Source organism: Enoplosus armatus, chromosome 11, assembly GCF_043641665.1.
Source record: "Enoplosus armatus isolate fEnoArm2 chromosome 11, fEnoArm2.hap1, whole genome shotgun sequence".
In the NCBI taxonomy this organism is placed as follows: domain Eukaryota; kingdom Metazoa; phylum Chordata; class Actinopteri; order Centrarchiformes; family Enoplosidae; genus Enoplosus; species Enoplosus armatus.
The window spans coordinates 12,044,094-12,062,177 of NC_092190.1; the positions used below are offsets into that span (position 1 = coordinate 12,044,094).

At 41.2% G+C, this 18,084-nt stretch overlaps 1 protein-coding gene across 2 annotated transcripts in view; it reads left to right on the top strand.

The window, feature by feature from the left end:
* The first annotated feature begins 767 nt into the window (after nt 1-767).
* The window catches only part of LOC139292106 (dedicator of cytokinesis protein 9), a 44,526-nt gene continuing 27,209 nt past the window's right edge, over nt 768-18,084 (top strand). For both annotated transcript variants that reach the window (XM_070914269.1, XM_070914268.1), the window contains exons 1-7: nt 768-881; nt 3,944-4,060; nt 9,842-9,931; nt 11,901-11,983; nt 13,164-13,233; nt 15,367-15,462; nt 15,599-15,733. In XM_070914269.1, the coding sequence (XP_070770370.1) occupies nt 768-881; nt 3,944-4,060; nt 9,842-9,931; nt 11,901-11,983; nt 13,164-13,233; nt 15,367-15,462; nt 15,599-15,733 (705 nt within the window). The remainder of the gene's footprint in view (nt 882-3,943; nt 4,061-9,841; nt 9,932-11,900; nt 11,984-13,163; nt 13,234-15,366; nt 15,463-15,598; nt 15,734-18,084) is intronic.

Here is an 18,084-nt window from a genome sequence, read left to right on the forward strand (position 1 = left end):
TGTCTGTCACAGTTTGTGGTGACTCGTTTGATATACTGCACTACTTATTGAGAAAGAGTTGAATGATCTGCTCTTCAGTCTTGGTCTTTAGCAGTTAATGTGGGCCAAGATGTTCTGAAGTGATGAGCTCAGTCTGGCAGTTTATCTGTGATGTTGACGGGGAAACTCACTGCTGTTAGTTGGTGCCCTCAAACTGTATGTAATCTCATATGCTTGAGTGGTTTCTTTGAATACTGCTGCACGCAAGCGATTGAAGTGCCCCATTGTTGTCTCATTCTCTCCTAGCTTGTTCTTCTTGAGTGAATTTAAGCCAGCTCTTGTTTCAGCTGTCCCACACAAGGCGTGGACCGTCCCTGACCAGACTGTAATACTTGAGGAATGTGTGTCTTTTGTTTGCGTTTGTCAACCCTGTGTCACTGTGCAGGTGGATAGTGTGGGGTCAGATAGCTTCATTGTGTATATATATATATATGTGTGTGTGTGTGTGTGTGTGTGTGTGTGTGTGTGTATGTGTATGTGTGTGTGAGGGTGTTTAACTCCCCCAGGCAGCACAGCTGAGTGTAGGAGGGGCCATCGCCTCAGCCTGGGTGTGAGGCCACGGCTTTCAGACAGACAGAGCAGTCTGAGAGGGGAGGGAGTAAGCACGAGTCTGTGAGGAGAAACTTCCCAAACTTTTTCCAGCACAAGGATTTTCCTCCATCGGATATGCTGGCTGTCCGCTTCTCTTTGGGATCTAGCTCGGAGATATCTTACCACAGCTGTTGACAATGCAAGGAAGGGCTAGTAAGGCTCCAAAGAAGGAGTTGGTCATTGAGAGTCCGCAGCAGTACAAGAGCTTGGCTGCAGCTGAGGCTGAGGTAGACACGGTGCCACAGGTGGTGGTAAGTCAAGGACTTTATATAAAGACGTGAGACTTTTTATTTTATGTTAAAAATCTCTGTTGGTTTGTCAAAGCTGTTGTGACCTATAAGTACATCTTACAGCATGCAGTGCTGTAAAGGTTAACCACAGTCATAAAGTCCCGAAGCAGGTGTCATATGCTGGTTCACTTTTATCATCTCTTTCCTTACACACAATGTTGCCAGCCCACATTCAAAATGTGCAACATAAGCAACAACATAGAGGAATGTTGAACTTTACCCGCACTTAACTATCTGTAGGCAAGCAGCACGCAGTTTCCTCAAGTTTACTCTTAAAGATGAACTTGGCTTGTAAAACATTTTATTCGGCTCAAAAGTCGACCCTGATGGCAGTGATAATTTCCCGCCCTGTGATGAAGGTGTCCAGTGGTTGGATCTCTACAGAGCCGTCCGAAAGTTCGGTAGCAAAAGATTTAATGTTTCAGTCAGTAGAGAGGCACTACACAGCACCATTGTTCATTGCCGTGAGAGGGTGCAGTGATGGGAGGAGTGGGTGCTGCAGCTAAACAGCTGTTAGATCACTGTGGAGAGGGATTGGAGGAGATGGCTTCATACGTTTCTGTTTTATGCTCTTTCCAGGGATGACTTAATTATACAGATGTGAAACATGCAGCCTATATAGTTCAGGTCTGATTGTTTTTACTCTTTATTCAGAATTATTTACAATGTATTTTAGAAATTGAGGAAATAGACATTTTCTATCTACAAGACAAAATACAAGCCATTTCCATAGACTGATATGACAATAATACAGTATAAAGTTGGGACTAGGTCCATTGACCATGGTCAGCACTGTGGGTTGTGAGGGAATGACAGAGCTCTTACTTATTTATGTTCATTTTCTTACTCAGTGCTGAGTGTACAGTGTGGTTGACCACCTTCAGCCACTGACAAAGCAATGTGGAAGAGGCCCAGAGGGGCGTGGAGGGAAAGTCAGCAACAACAGAGTGGGGTTAGGCATCCATCACTGGTGAGAAGAGGGCACCATCCCTTTTTAATGGGGTCAAACCTTTTAGCAGCTACTTTAAATATCAGAATCCCTTTTTAATTGCAGAAGTGCAGTAGCTTTGGCTTCACCAGGTATTTGGGACAGTAAAAGGTTTTTTGGTGAAGTGACAAAATGCAAGACTCTGCTTTCATGTCTGACCCGAACTCCCCTGGTTTATCTACTTCTGTGTCATTGTCAGGGGCTTATTTTTCCAGGATATTGGTTAATAATAATGACAATGCAGCTGTGTGTACCTGGTTTTCTTAAGGTTTCACTGTCTGGTACAGGCTGTCTGGTTTGTGTATATAGATGCAGAGATTTTAGGCAGTTCAAGCGAGACACAGACACACCCACCCGCACACATCTTATCTCTCCGACGTCTTTAAATTCCCTCCTGACTTACCTGCCCTGCCTGCAGAAATCTCTGCCTCAATCTCTCTGCTTTTTCCTCTCTCATGGTAGAGAGAAAACCAGTTGAAGTATGACTACATGCATTTGTAACTACATACATGTGTTACATTCAGATAAAGCTGTGAATAAATGTTTGATAATGTCACAACCTGATTTAGCTGGCAGACATGGTGGCACCGTCCCTGGTCTGATGTCCCCTCCTTGTCCATGGAACTGATACACAGTCCTGCCCCCTCTGTCCTCTGTCAGCTGTGCTCTGTTATTAACAAGGTTGCTAGCAACATGTATTTAAGCAGGTCAATATCCACGACTCTCCCTCTGAGATCATGCTAGCATGATCAGTCCCAGATGTGGAGGCAACATGCGAGCTGAGCTGTCGCTCAGCCCTGAAGTCTGGCGATGTGTCACTGCTAATTTTGCACTCTGCTGTCTCGCTGGCTGTTAGATTTATCCTCCCGTCCCATCGAGTAGAAGTGTTGATAGCTTACTCTTCATCTAATGGCTACTGTGTCTTTGCAGTGCAGCTGCAAGCTCTTTCCAGCCTCGGCTACTGGAGTTTAGTGGGTCAATACTTCAACATTATGCAGACACTATGACATTATGTACCATAAATCCATAATCACCTTTTGATGACATAGCTGCATCTGCTCTTGAGAGCCAGCTATAAAGCTCAAACTGACTTCTATCAAGTACACTAAAAATAATGAGGATGATGGGGGTTTGTTTGTTTTATGCTATGGAGGATAATTGTATTGTATGTAGTGACTATTATTGAAGTGGAGTGGGATTGTGTCCTTGTTTCCTTGACAGACACGTCAAGTGTGTTTTCTCTCATGGAGGGATAAGCTCATCAAGGCCTTTCCCGCTGTGGAGGCGGATGCTTTTTCTCTGGGCAGATGGAGCCCTGATAGACTTATCGCAGTGCATCTAACAGATAGCATGTGTTGGTGTAGCCCAGTGTGACAGCACAGCTAGATCAGTCAAACTCAATGTAGAGGTCTGTCTATGCACAACACCATCTCTGCTCCTGTGCATAGTTATATGCTTGTTGGATTTGGCTTTGAAACTCTGTAAGCTTTGACTAAAAATATCATATCAACTTTTTTGTTTTTTCAGTGCTTAGTTGGCCAGATCATCTGACTATAATAATATACAATATTTAACATGCACAGAGATAAAATCCTTGCTTAGCGTGCACTCCACTGTTATTACACATGTAATGCATTTGATGCTGCGCTCAGGCATCAGACGGTCAACCAAAGAGAGCATTGCTCTGCCATCGCTTTAACTCAAGGCTTCTTCTTTGCTCTCACTGAATGTAGTTTTCATTTTCCATGTACATAATACATAACTCTGTTATTACTCTAATTTAAAGTATAATTATTAATAGCTAAAAATTGTTAATGTTTATATTTTAGTGACATCAGCTCACAAGGTATCAGTATCTTCCTTGAAATAAATGTGTACCATACACCAACTCCAATTTCCTGTCATCTCTCTAATGGATCTAGCAAATGAAGCCTTGCGTGTCTTTGCATGCATGTTACACTTAATATTATTGTTACCAGTGAACTTACATGAAATGTCCCAGTAACAGAGTTAGTGCTTCGTCTGTGCTCTACAGGTGAAACCCAAGGTGATCGAGCCGCTGGACTATGAGAATGTGCTGGTGCAGAAGAAGACACAGATCCTCAGTGATGTCCTCAGAGACATGCTGCAGTTCCCCCTGGAGGACTTCGAGGTAAGTCTCACACCTGTTTCATGCATGTTTGCTGGGCCGAATGGGTCACATCCGCACTTGAAAAACTGCTGCAAAAGCCACATTGTAGTAAATCTGCCTCTGGGTATTGTGAATGGGATTATATTGGTAGAAAGCAAGTTGGGTTTCAACTATGGAAGTGATGTAAAGGTAGTGGTGGTATGTAGCTTAGGGAGTGGTAATAGCACTGCCAGAGTTAGGACTCATTGCTGTGGAAAGTATCCACTAAGTGCTCCATAACATGGTCACACCATTCATTGTTATCTGTCCAACATCATTATTTACCCACCCACTTGCGTGTTTTCTTTGTTGTGTTTGTTTGGCTTTGGCCCAGGCGTGGCCAGTGTTGCGAGAACTGGGTGGGGTCGTTCACAGAGGCTTTCTTTTTGTTTACATCCTTCCACGCTATAGTGAGAGAGGGGTCAGGGGCCATGTGTTTGATTGGCTCATTCTGCCTCCAGTGTTGTGACAGAGCAAGTGTTATCTCCAGCCACATTGTACAGGACGTACACTTCCTCACACTTTCCACAATGAGGATGGAAAATCTAAAATGGAAATCTGTCCCAGTGCTGATTCTTCAGGAAATGAGACTTCTATGGAAGATGTCCTTACCAACAGCAGCAATAGTATATCCTCAAATCTGACCCTGCCACTCTGTCTCACGGTCCAATGGAAACTTTATAGAGTCTGAGCTTTTATTGTTAAAACTGTCTCCTCTCAGTGAGAGAAGTCTTTGTTTCACTAACCATGATGACTTTAACATCTTTTGTCTGAATGCATGCATTGGAGAATAAGAATGATTCAATGAGTGATTTTGATGATTTATATACTGTAACAAATGTTGTTTGTTACAATTTATTGTTTTATGTGAGCGTAAAATAGTTATTGACACACTCTGAAGTGCTTCCTCTCGAGCCCCTTTCCCACCTGCACCTTAACCTCTAAATCTGGGTCAATTCTCTATGTCCTAGTCATAAGGGTGGAGGAGCTGTAATTGATTTTCCATGTAAGATACTGAGGACACCACAGCTCTAGTGGGAGTAAAATTCCCAGATAGTGTACACAAAATGTTGAACATTTTCAGATAGGAGGGTGGAGGAAAATGTGACGGTGCACAAGTCTGAGTTAAGAAAAGGCGTTCCTTAAAGATTAGGACAACTGCGCTGCATCATTATAGTCTTTTGTAGCACCATCATACCACTTTCAAAATAGGATGTTAAATTAAAATGTTCATACAGTTGAGGGGATAAGGCGCGGACCATGAACCGCAACGTCCCCAACATCTACTCCGGCCGGGGACCTTTGTTGTATGTCACTCCCCATCTTTCTCTGCCCTCTCATTTCCTGTCATCTCACTGCTGTCCACCCTCAAGTAAAGAAAAAAAATCCCCCAAAAATACTTTAAAAAAGCAGTTTTAGCATAAATTATAGAAATCGTGTTTGTAATCCACTTTTTTGAAACCAATACCACCAATCATACTCTCACCCTTGAGTCAGCTACCAAGCAGCAACACATTGTTTGGCTTTAAAAAAAAAAAAACGTTGTTTATATGGTAGCACTTGAGTGCACCAGATGGGAAGACTTTTCAAATCAATCTGTCCTTTTCAAATGCATAACAATTTATTTTTGACAAAAATAAAACATAATTTTATAGATACATCCGAGCCTTATTTGATCTACAGTATACGGGAGGGTCTTGTCATGGGAGAACACACTTTACACAAACTTTTTCTGTAAAAGGGATGTTTGTGTGAAGTCTGAACCACTAAAACCACCATCTGACCCAGATCACTAAACCAGGTTATGTTGCTGTTTAAATATGTAATGGGGACTTAAGTGTATTTAGAGCAAAGAAACTAAATAATTCACTGTTACTGTACTGTACAAACTCTCATAACTGATGATGAATATAGAATAAAAGAGAAAAGCCTGTGTTTCTAACTCTTCTCTGTATAAAGCCAGGGGTTGTTACAGTTTACAAAGGCCTGGCAGCTGGGTGCTCAGTGACAGCGGGGCAGCCTTGACTTTGTCTTCTCTTGTATCATGCTCCTCCAGCCTGCTGCTATGAATATAACATACCAGCTTTACACACAAACAGTACGTTGTCAGGGACTGACAGGTGATTCTAACTGAGGAAAGAAAAAAAAACACCACGGGCACGGTGATTGAACCTAACATCTGTTTCGGCCTCCCCAGACTCTTGTTCAAGCAAGGTTTTAATCAGCTTCTGTGTCAAGGCCCTTTCAGTGCTTTTAGTGAAAGGAGGTACGGCAAGTGTGCATTCATATAGAAACCTCAATATGCACAGAGACAGTGCTAAGTATACAGGGCTAGTTGGTGATAAATCAAAGCTAAAACAGGTAGAAAGAGCTCCTCTGTGTTGTTATTTTTGTATAAATCATGGTTTGGGCTGTTCCTCAGTAATAGAAACCACTATCAGGTCTCTGCCTTATCTTATCCCCACTGGCACATCAAAAGTCATGTGTTGGTACTGGGCTTTTGTGAGCCAATGTTTATATTCATCTCCATCTGGTTTTGATCTGGAAGCTGTTGGCACAGGGCAGTTCTGTGCAGGTCTCTCAGCAAGGCTTTCTGGAGAAATTTGTTACCAGGAGGGGGCCCGTCCTTCCCTCTTCTCCTCAATTTGAGGTATACTTTAGGTCTAGGCTCATCCCTTCTGTAAAGCCCACTGATTAGGATGTTGTTCTTTTTCCTTTACTTCAACTACTTCCAAAAGGTTTCACAAACACCACATGCTGTATGTCTTTAAAGGATAAGGCTGGCCATGTTCTATATTTTTGTTATTGCCAACAAATCCCATGAAAACACCAAAGCCAACACGTTAGTTTAGCTGTCAATACTTGCCAACTTCCCTGCTCATCCTGTGGCACTCAGCCCTAAGATCCATTTGTTCCTACTGTGAATGTACATTTTTAAAAGCAGGTCACAAAAATATATAGTTTCATTTTTAAAAGCCACGCTAGAGGCCTGGCTCCATGGATGGTCCACCACTCTGGTCCAGACTGAAATATCTCAACAACTTTTTGAGAGATTGCCATGAAATTTTGTGCAGACATTCATGGTCCCCAGAGGATGAATCATACTGACTCACTCTGACTTTGTGGTGAATATTAACATTTTCCAGTACTTTGGTTTATGACCAAATACCTGCAAAGCCCATCAGCCTCAGCTGTACTTTGTAAAAAAAACAAAAAACATATCAATTCTTTAGTATCAGTTTGAACTTAGGAAATATGAGAGTGCTGAGGTGGAAATGTCTAGAAGTACTCTTGGTTCAGGTTAAGCTGAAGAAGGAAGATTTTTTCCGAATAAAATGTTGATGGAGTCCTGCTGAGTGCAGCTATATCCCATGCTAATTTTGGGCTTATTTCACCAGAGAATCCCGTGGTTCTCCCTGGCGACTTGTAGTCCAATTAAATGCTTCCTGTTGCCCACTTCCTGGCTCCCTCTTACCTCCAAGCCTGTTTATTTCTGCTGCTTGGATTGCAAAGATTGTCATCTCCCCTGCAGGAAACCTGGCTAGCAGAGAGGAAAGGGAGACTTCAGGTTCACAAATACGAGCTCGGTATGGAATATGTCGTAGTTGACATGACCAGCGCTCAGTCAAATGCAAGGTCATTCAGAGGAGCAGTGAGGCAAGAGAGAAAGATGGTAGTTTAGCTCATGTCATTTCACAATCAAAGAAAGGTCAAGAAAGACACATGACTGCAGTGATGATCATCAGAAAGATGACTGTTACAATTTTCTAAAGCCAAAGGAGACCGAAGCCCAAAAGAATTTAGTTTACAATGGTATAAACAGAGAAAAGCAGAAAATTCTCACCTTTGAGAAGCAAAAACAAGAGGGTGTTTGGTATTTGTGCTTGGAAAATTACTGAAACAATTATTCGATTATTAAAATAGTTAGTCATTAATTTTCTGTCGATCGACTTATCAATTAATCTACCAATCGCTTCAGCTCTAGTATACTATATGACCATTGTTACAGTAAAGAGGAATCATTTTATTTTCGTGGTGTGTTAACATGGAAAAATATTAATCCAACAATGTCTTTATCTGCATATCATGATAAAATAGTTATTTATTATTCCATCAATTGGATGTTTTCGAGGGATAATTGGATTAAATTGGATAATGTTATATTTTTGGGATTATAAACACATTTGACTGATTATCACATGTGATTAAAACTTGACTTCTTCTTCTTCAACAGATACACTATGTGGTCAGAATAGTTTTATTTGATCTGGTCAAATTGGACCGTAAACAAATGACATGGAACATATTTCTGCCCAAAGCACTTTTCATTTCAATGAAATGTGTTTGGAAAAGATAATCAAGGTTTTGTCTTCATCTCCCACATCGTAGAAAACACAGCTGACGAGCGTTTGACTTGCACAAAGCCAGAGTTCACTTGTTTCGTCTCAGCTCAGTCAGCTGAACTGCTATCACTTAATGGTTGTATTCATATTTCACTCTTGCTTGCAGGGATTATGTGTGGTCAAATGCACTTTATTTTTAAATTTCAGAGTTAATCCTCCTGCCGAGACCTGCTGGTGATGCACATGGCAGTATTTTACTGAAGTTTAAATAGAGCTCCAGCTTTCAAGCTGATTGGTTGTCTGCAAGCTTGAAATACTTATTTATATACTTATAATACGTATACATGTTGAACCATTGGTTTAATGTTAAAATATACTTTTTTGGGAGTCAGATACCATCACACCATCTCCTTCACAACTTCCCTCCAGAGCTAGTCCCATGAATGTGAGTAGAGGGAGGAAATGTGGATATATATTTTATTTTGCCACAATTTTTTTCTCTATCAGCTATGTGAGACAAGTTCTCTTGTGTTCTGTTTCTTCTTCTCTAAATCAAGAGGTCAAAAAAGAGAACCAAAACATGTCTCTTAACAGTTACTATCATAAGGAAATCAAATAAATTAGATATTGTTGAAACACAACTCTGAAAGTGAAGTTGAAAAGTGAGTTGCGGGTCAAAGTTTTAACATTTTATCTGTTCAAATACCTGCAAAGGTAATGCCATCCACATCCGCCTCAGCTGTATTTTGTGTGTACTGATGAGAGGCAAATGCTCGCATGCTAACAAGCTAAACAACAATGGTGAACATGGTGAACATTATACCTTCTAAACATCAGCTTGTTAGCATTGTCATTTTGAGCATGTTAGCATGCTGGCATTAGCAAGTACAGCCGTACAGAGCAGCTAGCATGGCTGTCGACACTTAGTCTTGTTTAAATATGATTTGAGGTTTTTACTTCGACATCAGAGCCTTGATTTCTGTTCCGCTGTGAAACCGCCGTTCGGCTGCAGTGCACGCTGAACCTGTTGGTCATTAGTGGAAGGCTTGAACGAGGCATTAGAGGTGCTGATTACTCAGAGTGCGCCTGTACAACAGTGGCAGAGAGCCAGACTCAGGGCGTGTCTGTGGGTCCTGGAGCTGAACAGTGTGGACAAGCATCCTGCCTCCCTCACACACTGCCCCTTTGATCCTTCAGAAAGACATCAGTCCTTTCTCAAACATAGAATAATATTTAAAAGAACACCCCAGAGCAACTGTGTCCAGCTGAGACCACAAACTGTAATACTGGGTAAAGGTGTCCAGCTTGAGCAATGTCTTCCACATTTTGTTTCAATTTCACTTTTACGATGTAGTCGTGTTTGTTGTTATGTTCCCTCTTCTGTTTCTCTTGTTGAATAAAGTATTGCTTTGTTTTGCAGATTTCAACTTTGAGGCGGCAAGGGAGAACACTCTACCCTACAGTGCCTGAAAATGCAGAGAGGGAGGCCCAGAGTCTGTTTGTCCAAGAGGTAAGCTGATTTAAAGGCCCTGAAAACAGCTTTTCTTAATGAACTTCTTAGCATGAGTAATGGAGTCCTACATAAAGACAATTTTCTGCCAAATTTAGTTTTTGTTTTATATGAATATGTGTTTTTGTCCAGGTTTTTCTCGTCACTAGTTAGTGACACTAATGTGAGTCATTACCCAATTTGTGATCTAATATTAGCAGCAATGTACATAGCACATCACAGCAGATCAGGAAGTAGCCTGTAGAAACTTTTGGTATCTGGGCTCATTACAAATCGTTACTGCTGCATTTCCTCAGTAATATCTGTTTATGCGAGGGGACATAAGAATGATAAAGTGCAATTAATTTGTACAATCCACAAGTTTATCAAACTTCTGGTTATTTTCTGTCAGTGTTGGTTTATACTGCTGTCTGTCTGTACATGTCTGCTATCAAACGGTTCAGCTATTCAGTTCATTTCAATCTTTTTTCAGCAGAAAAAGACAGAACATGTTGTAAACATTTTTTCTAAGATGTGTTTGGTTAGTCATTTAATTGCAGTGGGAATAAAAAAAATGCTGTTCCAGTTGGTGCTGATGAATTATAGCTACAGGAGGGGAAATGTATTTTCCTCCAACCATCATCAGTGGTTTAGCATCCGGCCCAGGCACACTGCTCTTACTGTCTTTTTAAGCCAGAGACCAACTGGCTGCCGACAGTTCACCTTCCAGGTCAAAGGTCAGCGTTTAGGGAGCCTTGTCTACAGTCATAAAGATACTGAAACTCCCGGTCGAGTGTTGTGTGACATCACCAGGACAGCTGTGCGGATCAACCCAGCAAGAGCCTCTCTGTTTCCGATTGCTCTCCTGATCAGGTTGCGTTTCGTCTCCCTGTCGGAGCACTTCTCATAAACGGCACATATTTCTGCAGAAGAGATACCAGTGAGCTGCACCCTATCACTGCCTCTAACAATGAACAGATGTCTCCTTTCCAAGTAAAGGCAGATAGAGAAACACTCCCTCCCAGTTTGTGCTAATGGATGGAGTGTGAACATTCACTATACACTCATTTCCCCTTACGGGTTTCACCGCATAGAGGTTTTAATTGTAGCTTGAAACAACCATTGTAGTTAGTACTTACATAACTACTATTACCTATTGAGAAAAAAGTTGTATGAAGCCTTCTGTGGCTCCAGAGGGAGCTGAGCAAAATCTGATCAATTTAAACTGGGGCTGTAGAGTTAGACAGAAGTGAGCTTACTAGACTTCAGTAGCCCGCTCCTCATCTCTGCTACATTAGCTGCTACTAATATACCTCGAACTGTCGGTGGTCAAGCTGCTGGTTTTGACAAGGAAGAACAAAAACAAGGTGATATCTCTGGTTCTGCTGCATTGTTTTCGATTTTCTAAACTGTCCCTTGTGTGTGTGTGACAATGTTACAAAAGTGCAATGCTAGTGCAAAACTCTTTTAAAGGTGTCAGTGTGCTTCGACCGAAGTGACAGTCAGATGGTCAAACAGCATCTGAAACCTCCCACCACAACTTTCCGACATTGGAATTGGGACGGCTGCTTCTGACAATGTCGGTGACTTTCTCAAACCAACAATTTGACTGTTACGCCTGCTTCTTCCAGTTGTAAGATAGTAAGCAGATTTTGAATTTTGAAGTGCACAACAGAGTGCAAAACCATGAATGCCTTCAAGGAAAGATTGTCTGAAAGTGTGCATCGTTATCCCCATATTTAAATTAGAGAGGATTAAGATTAAGATAATTAATTAAGATTATTGCATCTTGTCTCTCTCAATGACCGTAAGATTTTCACCTTCGAGTTTGACCGCTCTGAACATCTATAAAAACTTCTGCCTTTAGATATGATTGGCCAACACATCTTACAAAATAGTTTTTTTCAAGCACACTGACACCCTAACACAGCCCTGAAGCACTACTATACTGTGTATTTTACATTGTAATGTGTTACCATTGTCTTCTCAGTGCATTAAGACCTACAAGTCTGACTGGCATGTCGTCAACTACAAGTATGAGGACTATTCTGGAGACTTTCGACAGCTTCCAAAGTAAGTTTATAGTTAAAAACCTCAACACTACTGTACACTGTATTCACAGAGGTAATGTGGTAGTGTGCCAAGACATTCTTATGATGGGCAAGTAAGAACAACTACAGCATATAATATATGGATGCCAGAGGTTTTAAGCTAAAAGACACAGTCAAACTGTTTTGGAGGGTTTTCAGGTCACCTAGACAAACCGTCACCTTTTTGTTTCCTGCTTCTGACAAAATGTTGCCGTGACTTAATTACAAGGAAATGCAGCACACAAATCATTCTCATTTCCACGCAACAAAAGAGTGTTTCCTTTTTACGATGCACTGGATAATTCCTGACTGTAGCCAGTGTGGAAACCACCCTCATTGTCGGGAGATTGTGTCATCAGCTCCAGCCTCGTCCCTAAAGAATATCGATTTTACTGCCAAGATGTTAGAATATGAGTTGACAATGACCTTGACACTGTCACTGCTGCCAAATGTTCTGTCACTTTACTGTATCTGGGGAAGTTAAAACAATACACCCTGACGTGGACTGTCGGTTAAAATCCTCACACTATTTTCAGTTACCTTTTGGCACAATTTCATTTTCCAGCTGGCACTATACAGCTTTAACATGTTTCCATGAACCGTCAAGTGTTGCTTTTCAACACTTTCATTTGCCATGATGTTGCCTTTTTTCAGACTCTCTCGAAACAGCTGCAACTATGACAAAAAATCACATAATCTCAGTCACACCACCTCAGACCACATGTGCTAGAAAGATCTGCAGAGTGAAAAGAAATGAAAACAAATATGGATGTCCATGGATATCCTGGACAGCCAGAGCTGTTAAACGTGAAGTGCTAAAATTTCAAGTGCTAGCAGTAAAATATACCTAAACATCAAAAGTAAATGTGTCCATTGAGAAGAGTGTCCATTTCCAAAGTTGTAAATGAAGGTAATATTGTATGAGCTTGAATGTTTTAACATTAAAGTTAATCAGCTAAGTAACTTAGTAGCCAAAATCTCAGAGAAATGCAGATACTTAAGTAAAGTTACCAGTATCTCAAAATAGTACAGCACCGGTGCAGTACCCGAGTATGCACTTACCTTGCCCCGTAGTAATTTGTTGTGATGATGTTATGTGTCTTTTGCCGTTCTTGTTAATACATACTATAAATGCCTGTTAATGATATTTAATTATTTTACAGCAAAGTGTCCAGGCCTGATAAACTGGCTGTCCATGTATTTGAAGTGGATGAGGATGTTGACAAAGATGAGGTGAGTCTATGTTTGCTTCTGTTTTTTTTTTTGCAGTGTTTACAGCACATCGGCATTTATCCTGTTTCTGGACTGCATTTTTACTCCGGATTATTTACTTTATTAGAAACCTGGCCCAGAAAAGACTGCATGCCGCTAAATGCGTCTAATTCCAGTCTTCACTTTTGCCTTTCCTGTTTTCATTATAGCTGTTAAAGAGAAAAAAAGGCATTTTTGTGTCTAATAGCTGAATTTAATGGAAAGAATTAAGTGTAATTAGACTTAAAGACTTTTGCTGGCACACCATGTCTCAGAACACACAATGAAATTTCCAAGCAGCATTTGGATCTTTTCATCCTCTTATGATTCATGTATGACGGAGTGGGTGTGTGTTTTTGCACAGATTAAATGCGTGTTTGTTGTCTTTGGGGTGCACAACACAGAGGATCATAAGTCACCCGACAGACGCTCAGATTTGACTTCAAAGATGACACAAAGCTGTGGCTGAAATGTTATCTCACATGCTATAAGGTCACGCTGCCTCACAAGATGTATGAAGATGATCCTGACCTTCTCTCCTCACATGATGTGTCAAACTGCGCCTCCTACAGGCAACAAGATGTCCTTCAGTATGAGCTGAAATATACTGTTTACGCACAGAAAAACACTACAAAGTGTCTCTTTTCCCTTTAACTGCGTGTTCGTTAATGCAGTTGTGATTGAGGATAGCTGTGTCAGGTCGTCAGGGGTCAGAGTCTGTCCTGCTCAGCCTCACAGTCACCCTTATCTCTGACAGGACAGGAGGACGAGGACTTCAACACAACGCATGACAAGATCCATATCACCCTTCATTCATCTCCTGCCTCTCTCTCTCTCTCTCTCTCTCTCTCTCTCTGGCCTCCTTTAAACATGGAGGTTGCTTGTGCAGATGAAAGAAAAGGATTTGAACTTTTCCTCTAAAATCCCCTGAATAAATCACATAGTTTTTCTATGATTGTGTGTTTTGGACCTCACAATCACATTGGTTGTGTGATTCGCTTCATCTTCTCTTTGTCTGACTGTAGTTTAGTAATGCAAGTGTTTGGTTTGTGGATTTTATTATGCCTCCCTTGACAAAGTTTTCCGGATCAAATTGGAGTTCAGAGAGAATGAACCCAGTTATTTCTCTGCCTCTTTAGGGACTGGTGAATGAATGTTGTCTAGACATTGACGAGGAGAAACGGGCACTGAACCTTTCCAGATGCTTTTCAGATCCCTCCACAAGGCACACTGAAAATACTACAATTCCTGCCAGCACTTTTAAAATTCCCCTTTTGCTTTATTAGAGAAGAAGAAGTAGGGCTGGACCAGGATGGAGCCGTCTTGAAAGGCCATTCACTCTTCTCATTGTGTGAAATCGTCAGGGATTCGCTTCCTCACTGTAGTCTTTCAAAGTCGGGAATTGTAACTGTAAATGACACGTCTTCTGTTCGTGATCCAAACCAGGACCGGGCTGTAGACTTTGTCCCCATCTCTTCTTCCTTCATTACTCCCCTAATTGGTTTATTTTTACAGATGATGATGATAGCCGGTGGATCATGGTAGCTTTGTGTTTGGTCGTGATCTCATGGTTACCCACCTTTTTATGTGTGGGATGATCTGGTCCATGTGTCGTGGATCTGCTGTGAAGATCTAGATGTTTGTTTTGTTTAACAGCCATAGTTTGTTTAATGTTCTTCTGCCTGCTTGTTTGGACTGAGACAGACCTACATCATGTTGGGCTCTGTGTCATCTCAAACCACAACATCAAAGGCTTTCGCACAGTGAGGCAAGACTTTGGCAGGGTGTGTTAAAAACAATGATGATCCACTGCAAGAATATCCAAATTAAGTCACGTTGAGTCTTTAAGCAAAATCTGCTAATGCTTTTTAATATATAGATGTGTTTTATCTGCAAATCTGTTTATTTTGATGTATGGAATAATTTGCCCCATGTGCAACATGTTTAAACATGGAAAAAAGTGAAATAATTTCAGTCCATGGGTACATTTGTGTATATGGAAAACAAGATTTTAAAAAGCAATGATACGTGGCTTGCAGAGATGTTTTTCCCTTGCACTGTGTAGAGCATCAGTGTCTATTAGATTATCTGATCTCATGTCTTTGTCTCCTGCAGGATACGGCCTCCCTAGGATCCCAGAAAGGTGGGATTTCCAAACATGGCTGGCTGTATAAAGGCAACATGAACAGTGCCATCAGCGTTACCATGAGGGTGAGACAGCGGTTATGAACTGAAACTATTAGTCAATTAATCGATTAGTTGATCGACAGAAAATTAAATGGCAACTGTTGGATTGATGGATGAATTGTTTGCTTGAAAAGCGTGTTATTTCTTCTTTTTGTATCAGTCGTTCAAGAGGAGGTACTTCCATCTAACTCAGCTTGGTGACGGCTCTTATAATCTGAACTTCTACAAGGATGAGAAGATCTCCAAAGAGCCCAAAGGAACCATTTTCTTGGACTCCTGTATGGGTGTGGTTCAGGTAAATATTCCAGTAATCTCTGTCATGAAGGCAGCGGCTGGTAAACTGCGATGACCCATTACCTGTTTTGCCAAACGGGATATCCCGTGGCCTGGTCCCTCGTGGAAATTAAAAGGCCATTTACTGGGAAGAAACTGAGAATACAGATTTAGCAACTTCCTCTTCACAATTCTTTTCACAATACAAAGTGTTTTTTCCAACATGCAGGGTAAAACGTAAACTGTAACAGTCACAAATTTCTCTAACAATGATGGACTGCTGTTGAAAAGTATCTGTGAGTCCCTCTCTTGTCCATTTCCCTGAAACCCGAGCTCTCCTCCTCCCCAAGGTCAGGCTTTACTGCTGACTCTCAGCTGGTGAAACAAGGTGAATGCTGAGGTCTCACTTCTGTGCACTTTCCATCGGCTGTGCAATCAATGCCACGTGCAAACATCTGAGTGTAGGCCAAGACTCACTGGGTACATTATCATCTGTCTATCATCTCAATGGATGGAAAGAACCTGAGTTTACTGATGAGGCACCCAGCTGGCATTAATCAGAGATGTATGTGGAATAAGAAGGAAGGTGAAGGGTTTTTCCAGGACCGTCGGATTCCTATCGCGTGGACGGGGAGCATTATCATCCCCAAATGTAGAAGGAGGAGAGGGGTACACAAGGTATTTTAATGGTAGAGATATTTGACAAGATATGTGGAGGGTTTATCAGTGCAGGTTATGGTGTCCATGCCGTCCCTCCCGAGTTCCTCGAACCTCCACCCCACCCACTCTTCAACCACAGACTCTCTGTTACATTCCTCAGTGGTGGAAGAAGTGAAGCAAGACTGCACCTAGTCCAGTCTGGTGAGAAACATGAGCAGATTGCATTGTTTTCTGTGCCATAATATACATTTTTAAGAAAATGCCACAAAATACTGAAAGTTTATGTCCCTCTATATTATATATCACAAGACCATTACTTAACCTCATTACAGCAAAACAAGGTGGATTTACTAATCGAAACTAAAAATAGAATGAATAAACAAAAATAAATAATAAGCCAAAAAAAAAGAAATATGATGTGCTTTAGTTTGTTGCACACTGATTATGTTACTGTAATCTATAAAGCATTCTGTTGGTGGTTAACCTACTGTCACTAATGGGCACTACAGTAACTCAGTAGCATTGCACAGCCCCTTGTATACCATATGTAGTTGATGGGTTTTCTGCTCAAGATCATGTGACTAAAACTCAGCCAGCAGAAACGGCTCCATAAGTGGGACTGCAGATGTTTAACTCTGCAGCTGTAATGGCATGTGGAGTGACATCATACTGAGCCTCAAGCTGCTCCTGCGCTTTGTTAATATGCCAACAACATGCTCAAACACACAAAGCATTTTCCACTAATTAATGAGGTGAATGGCGGTCCCTGTGGGTTAACAGGGAGCAAAAGGGCTCAAAAATATAAACTAATAATTGTGGTTTGAGGTTTTATTTTCTCTTTTTTACTCATTCACTGTAATAAGAACACAGATACTAACAATATTATACAAATAATTCTGACTGGGTTGTTCGCTCATTTCCCCAAAGGATGTGCGCAGCTGTGTTGTCTAGAAAACTGAGAGCCAGTCCTCCCACCTATCAGATGATTATTCTGTTTATCAAGACTCCAGTTTTATTTCCCCTCTCCATGTTTACCGAGCCAGTTTGCAGATAATGAGTCTCCCTCCCAATCACTCCCACTCTGCTGTTTCAACATTGTAGGCAAGCTACAGTGATAACACCGCACAACAATCCTCTCACTGCTGACAATAGTGAGATGACTTCCTTATTCCACTAAAGAAAAACTGCTTGAATGCTTTATTAAATTGTTAAAGAGCAGAGTTGCTGTGTCATGGCTGAACCAGCAGTTATAGGTTCTGAATGGGCTGTAATAGAGGAATTATTAAGCCCAAATGAGACAGTTTGGAGACCATAGTTCGGCTCTGCAGATCCAGCTTCATTTTCTGTTGACTTCACGCAGCAGCTCCATCTCACTTCAGAGAGTCTCTGCTGTGGTCCTGGCAGAGCTGGAGGCTTTGTTACACAGATGGAAATACTCTGTCCCTCCCTAACTCCCATTGTCCATTTGCTTTCTGTGGCAGTTAAATTAAATCTGGGTTTAGCTTCCCATCTCTTTCCAAAACAGTGACTCACATTTTGTTGGTTTTTGGAGCTGAATGGTGTCATTTTTAGTCCATTAGATTGTGATTAAATACTTACTTTGCATATGCATGCTGTATAAACTTTATATAGACATGTATACATGCATATATTGTACATAACCACCTACTTCATGTATATAAAGTAACCTATTACATTAATCATTCAATATGT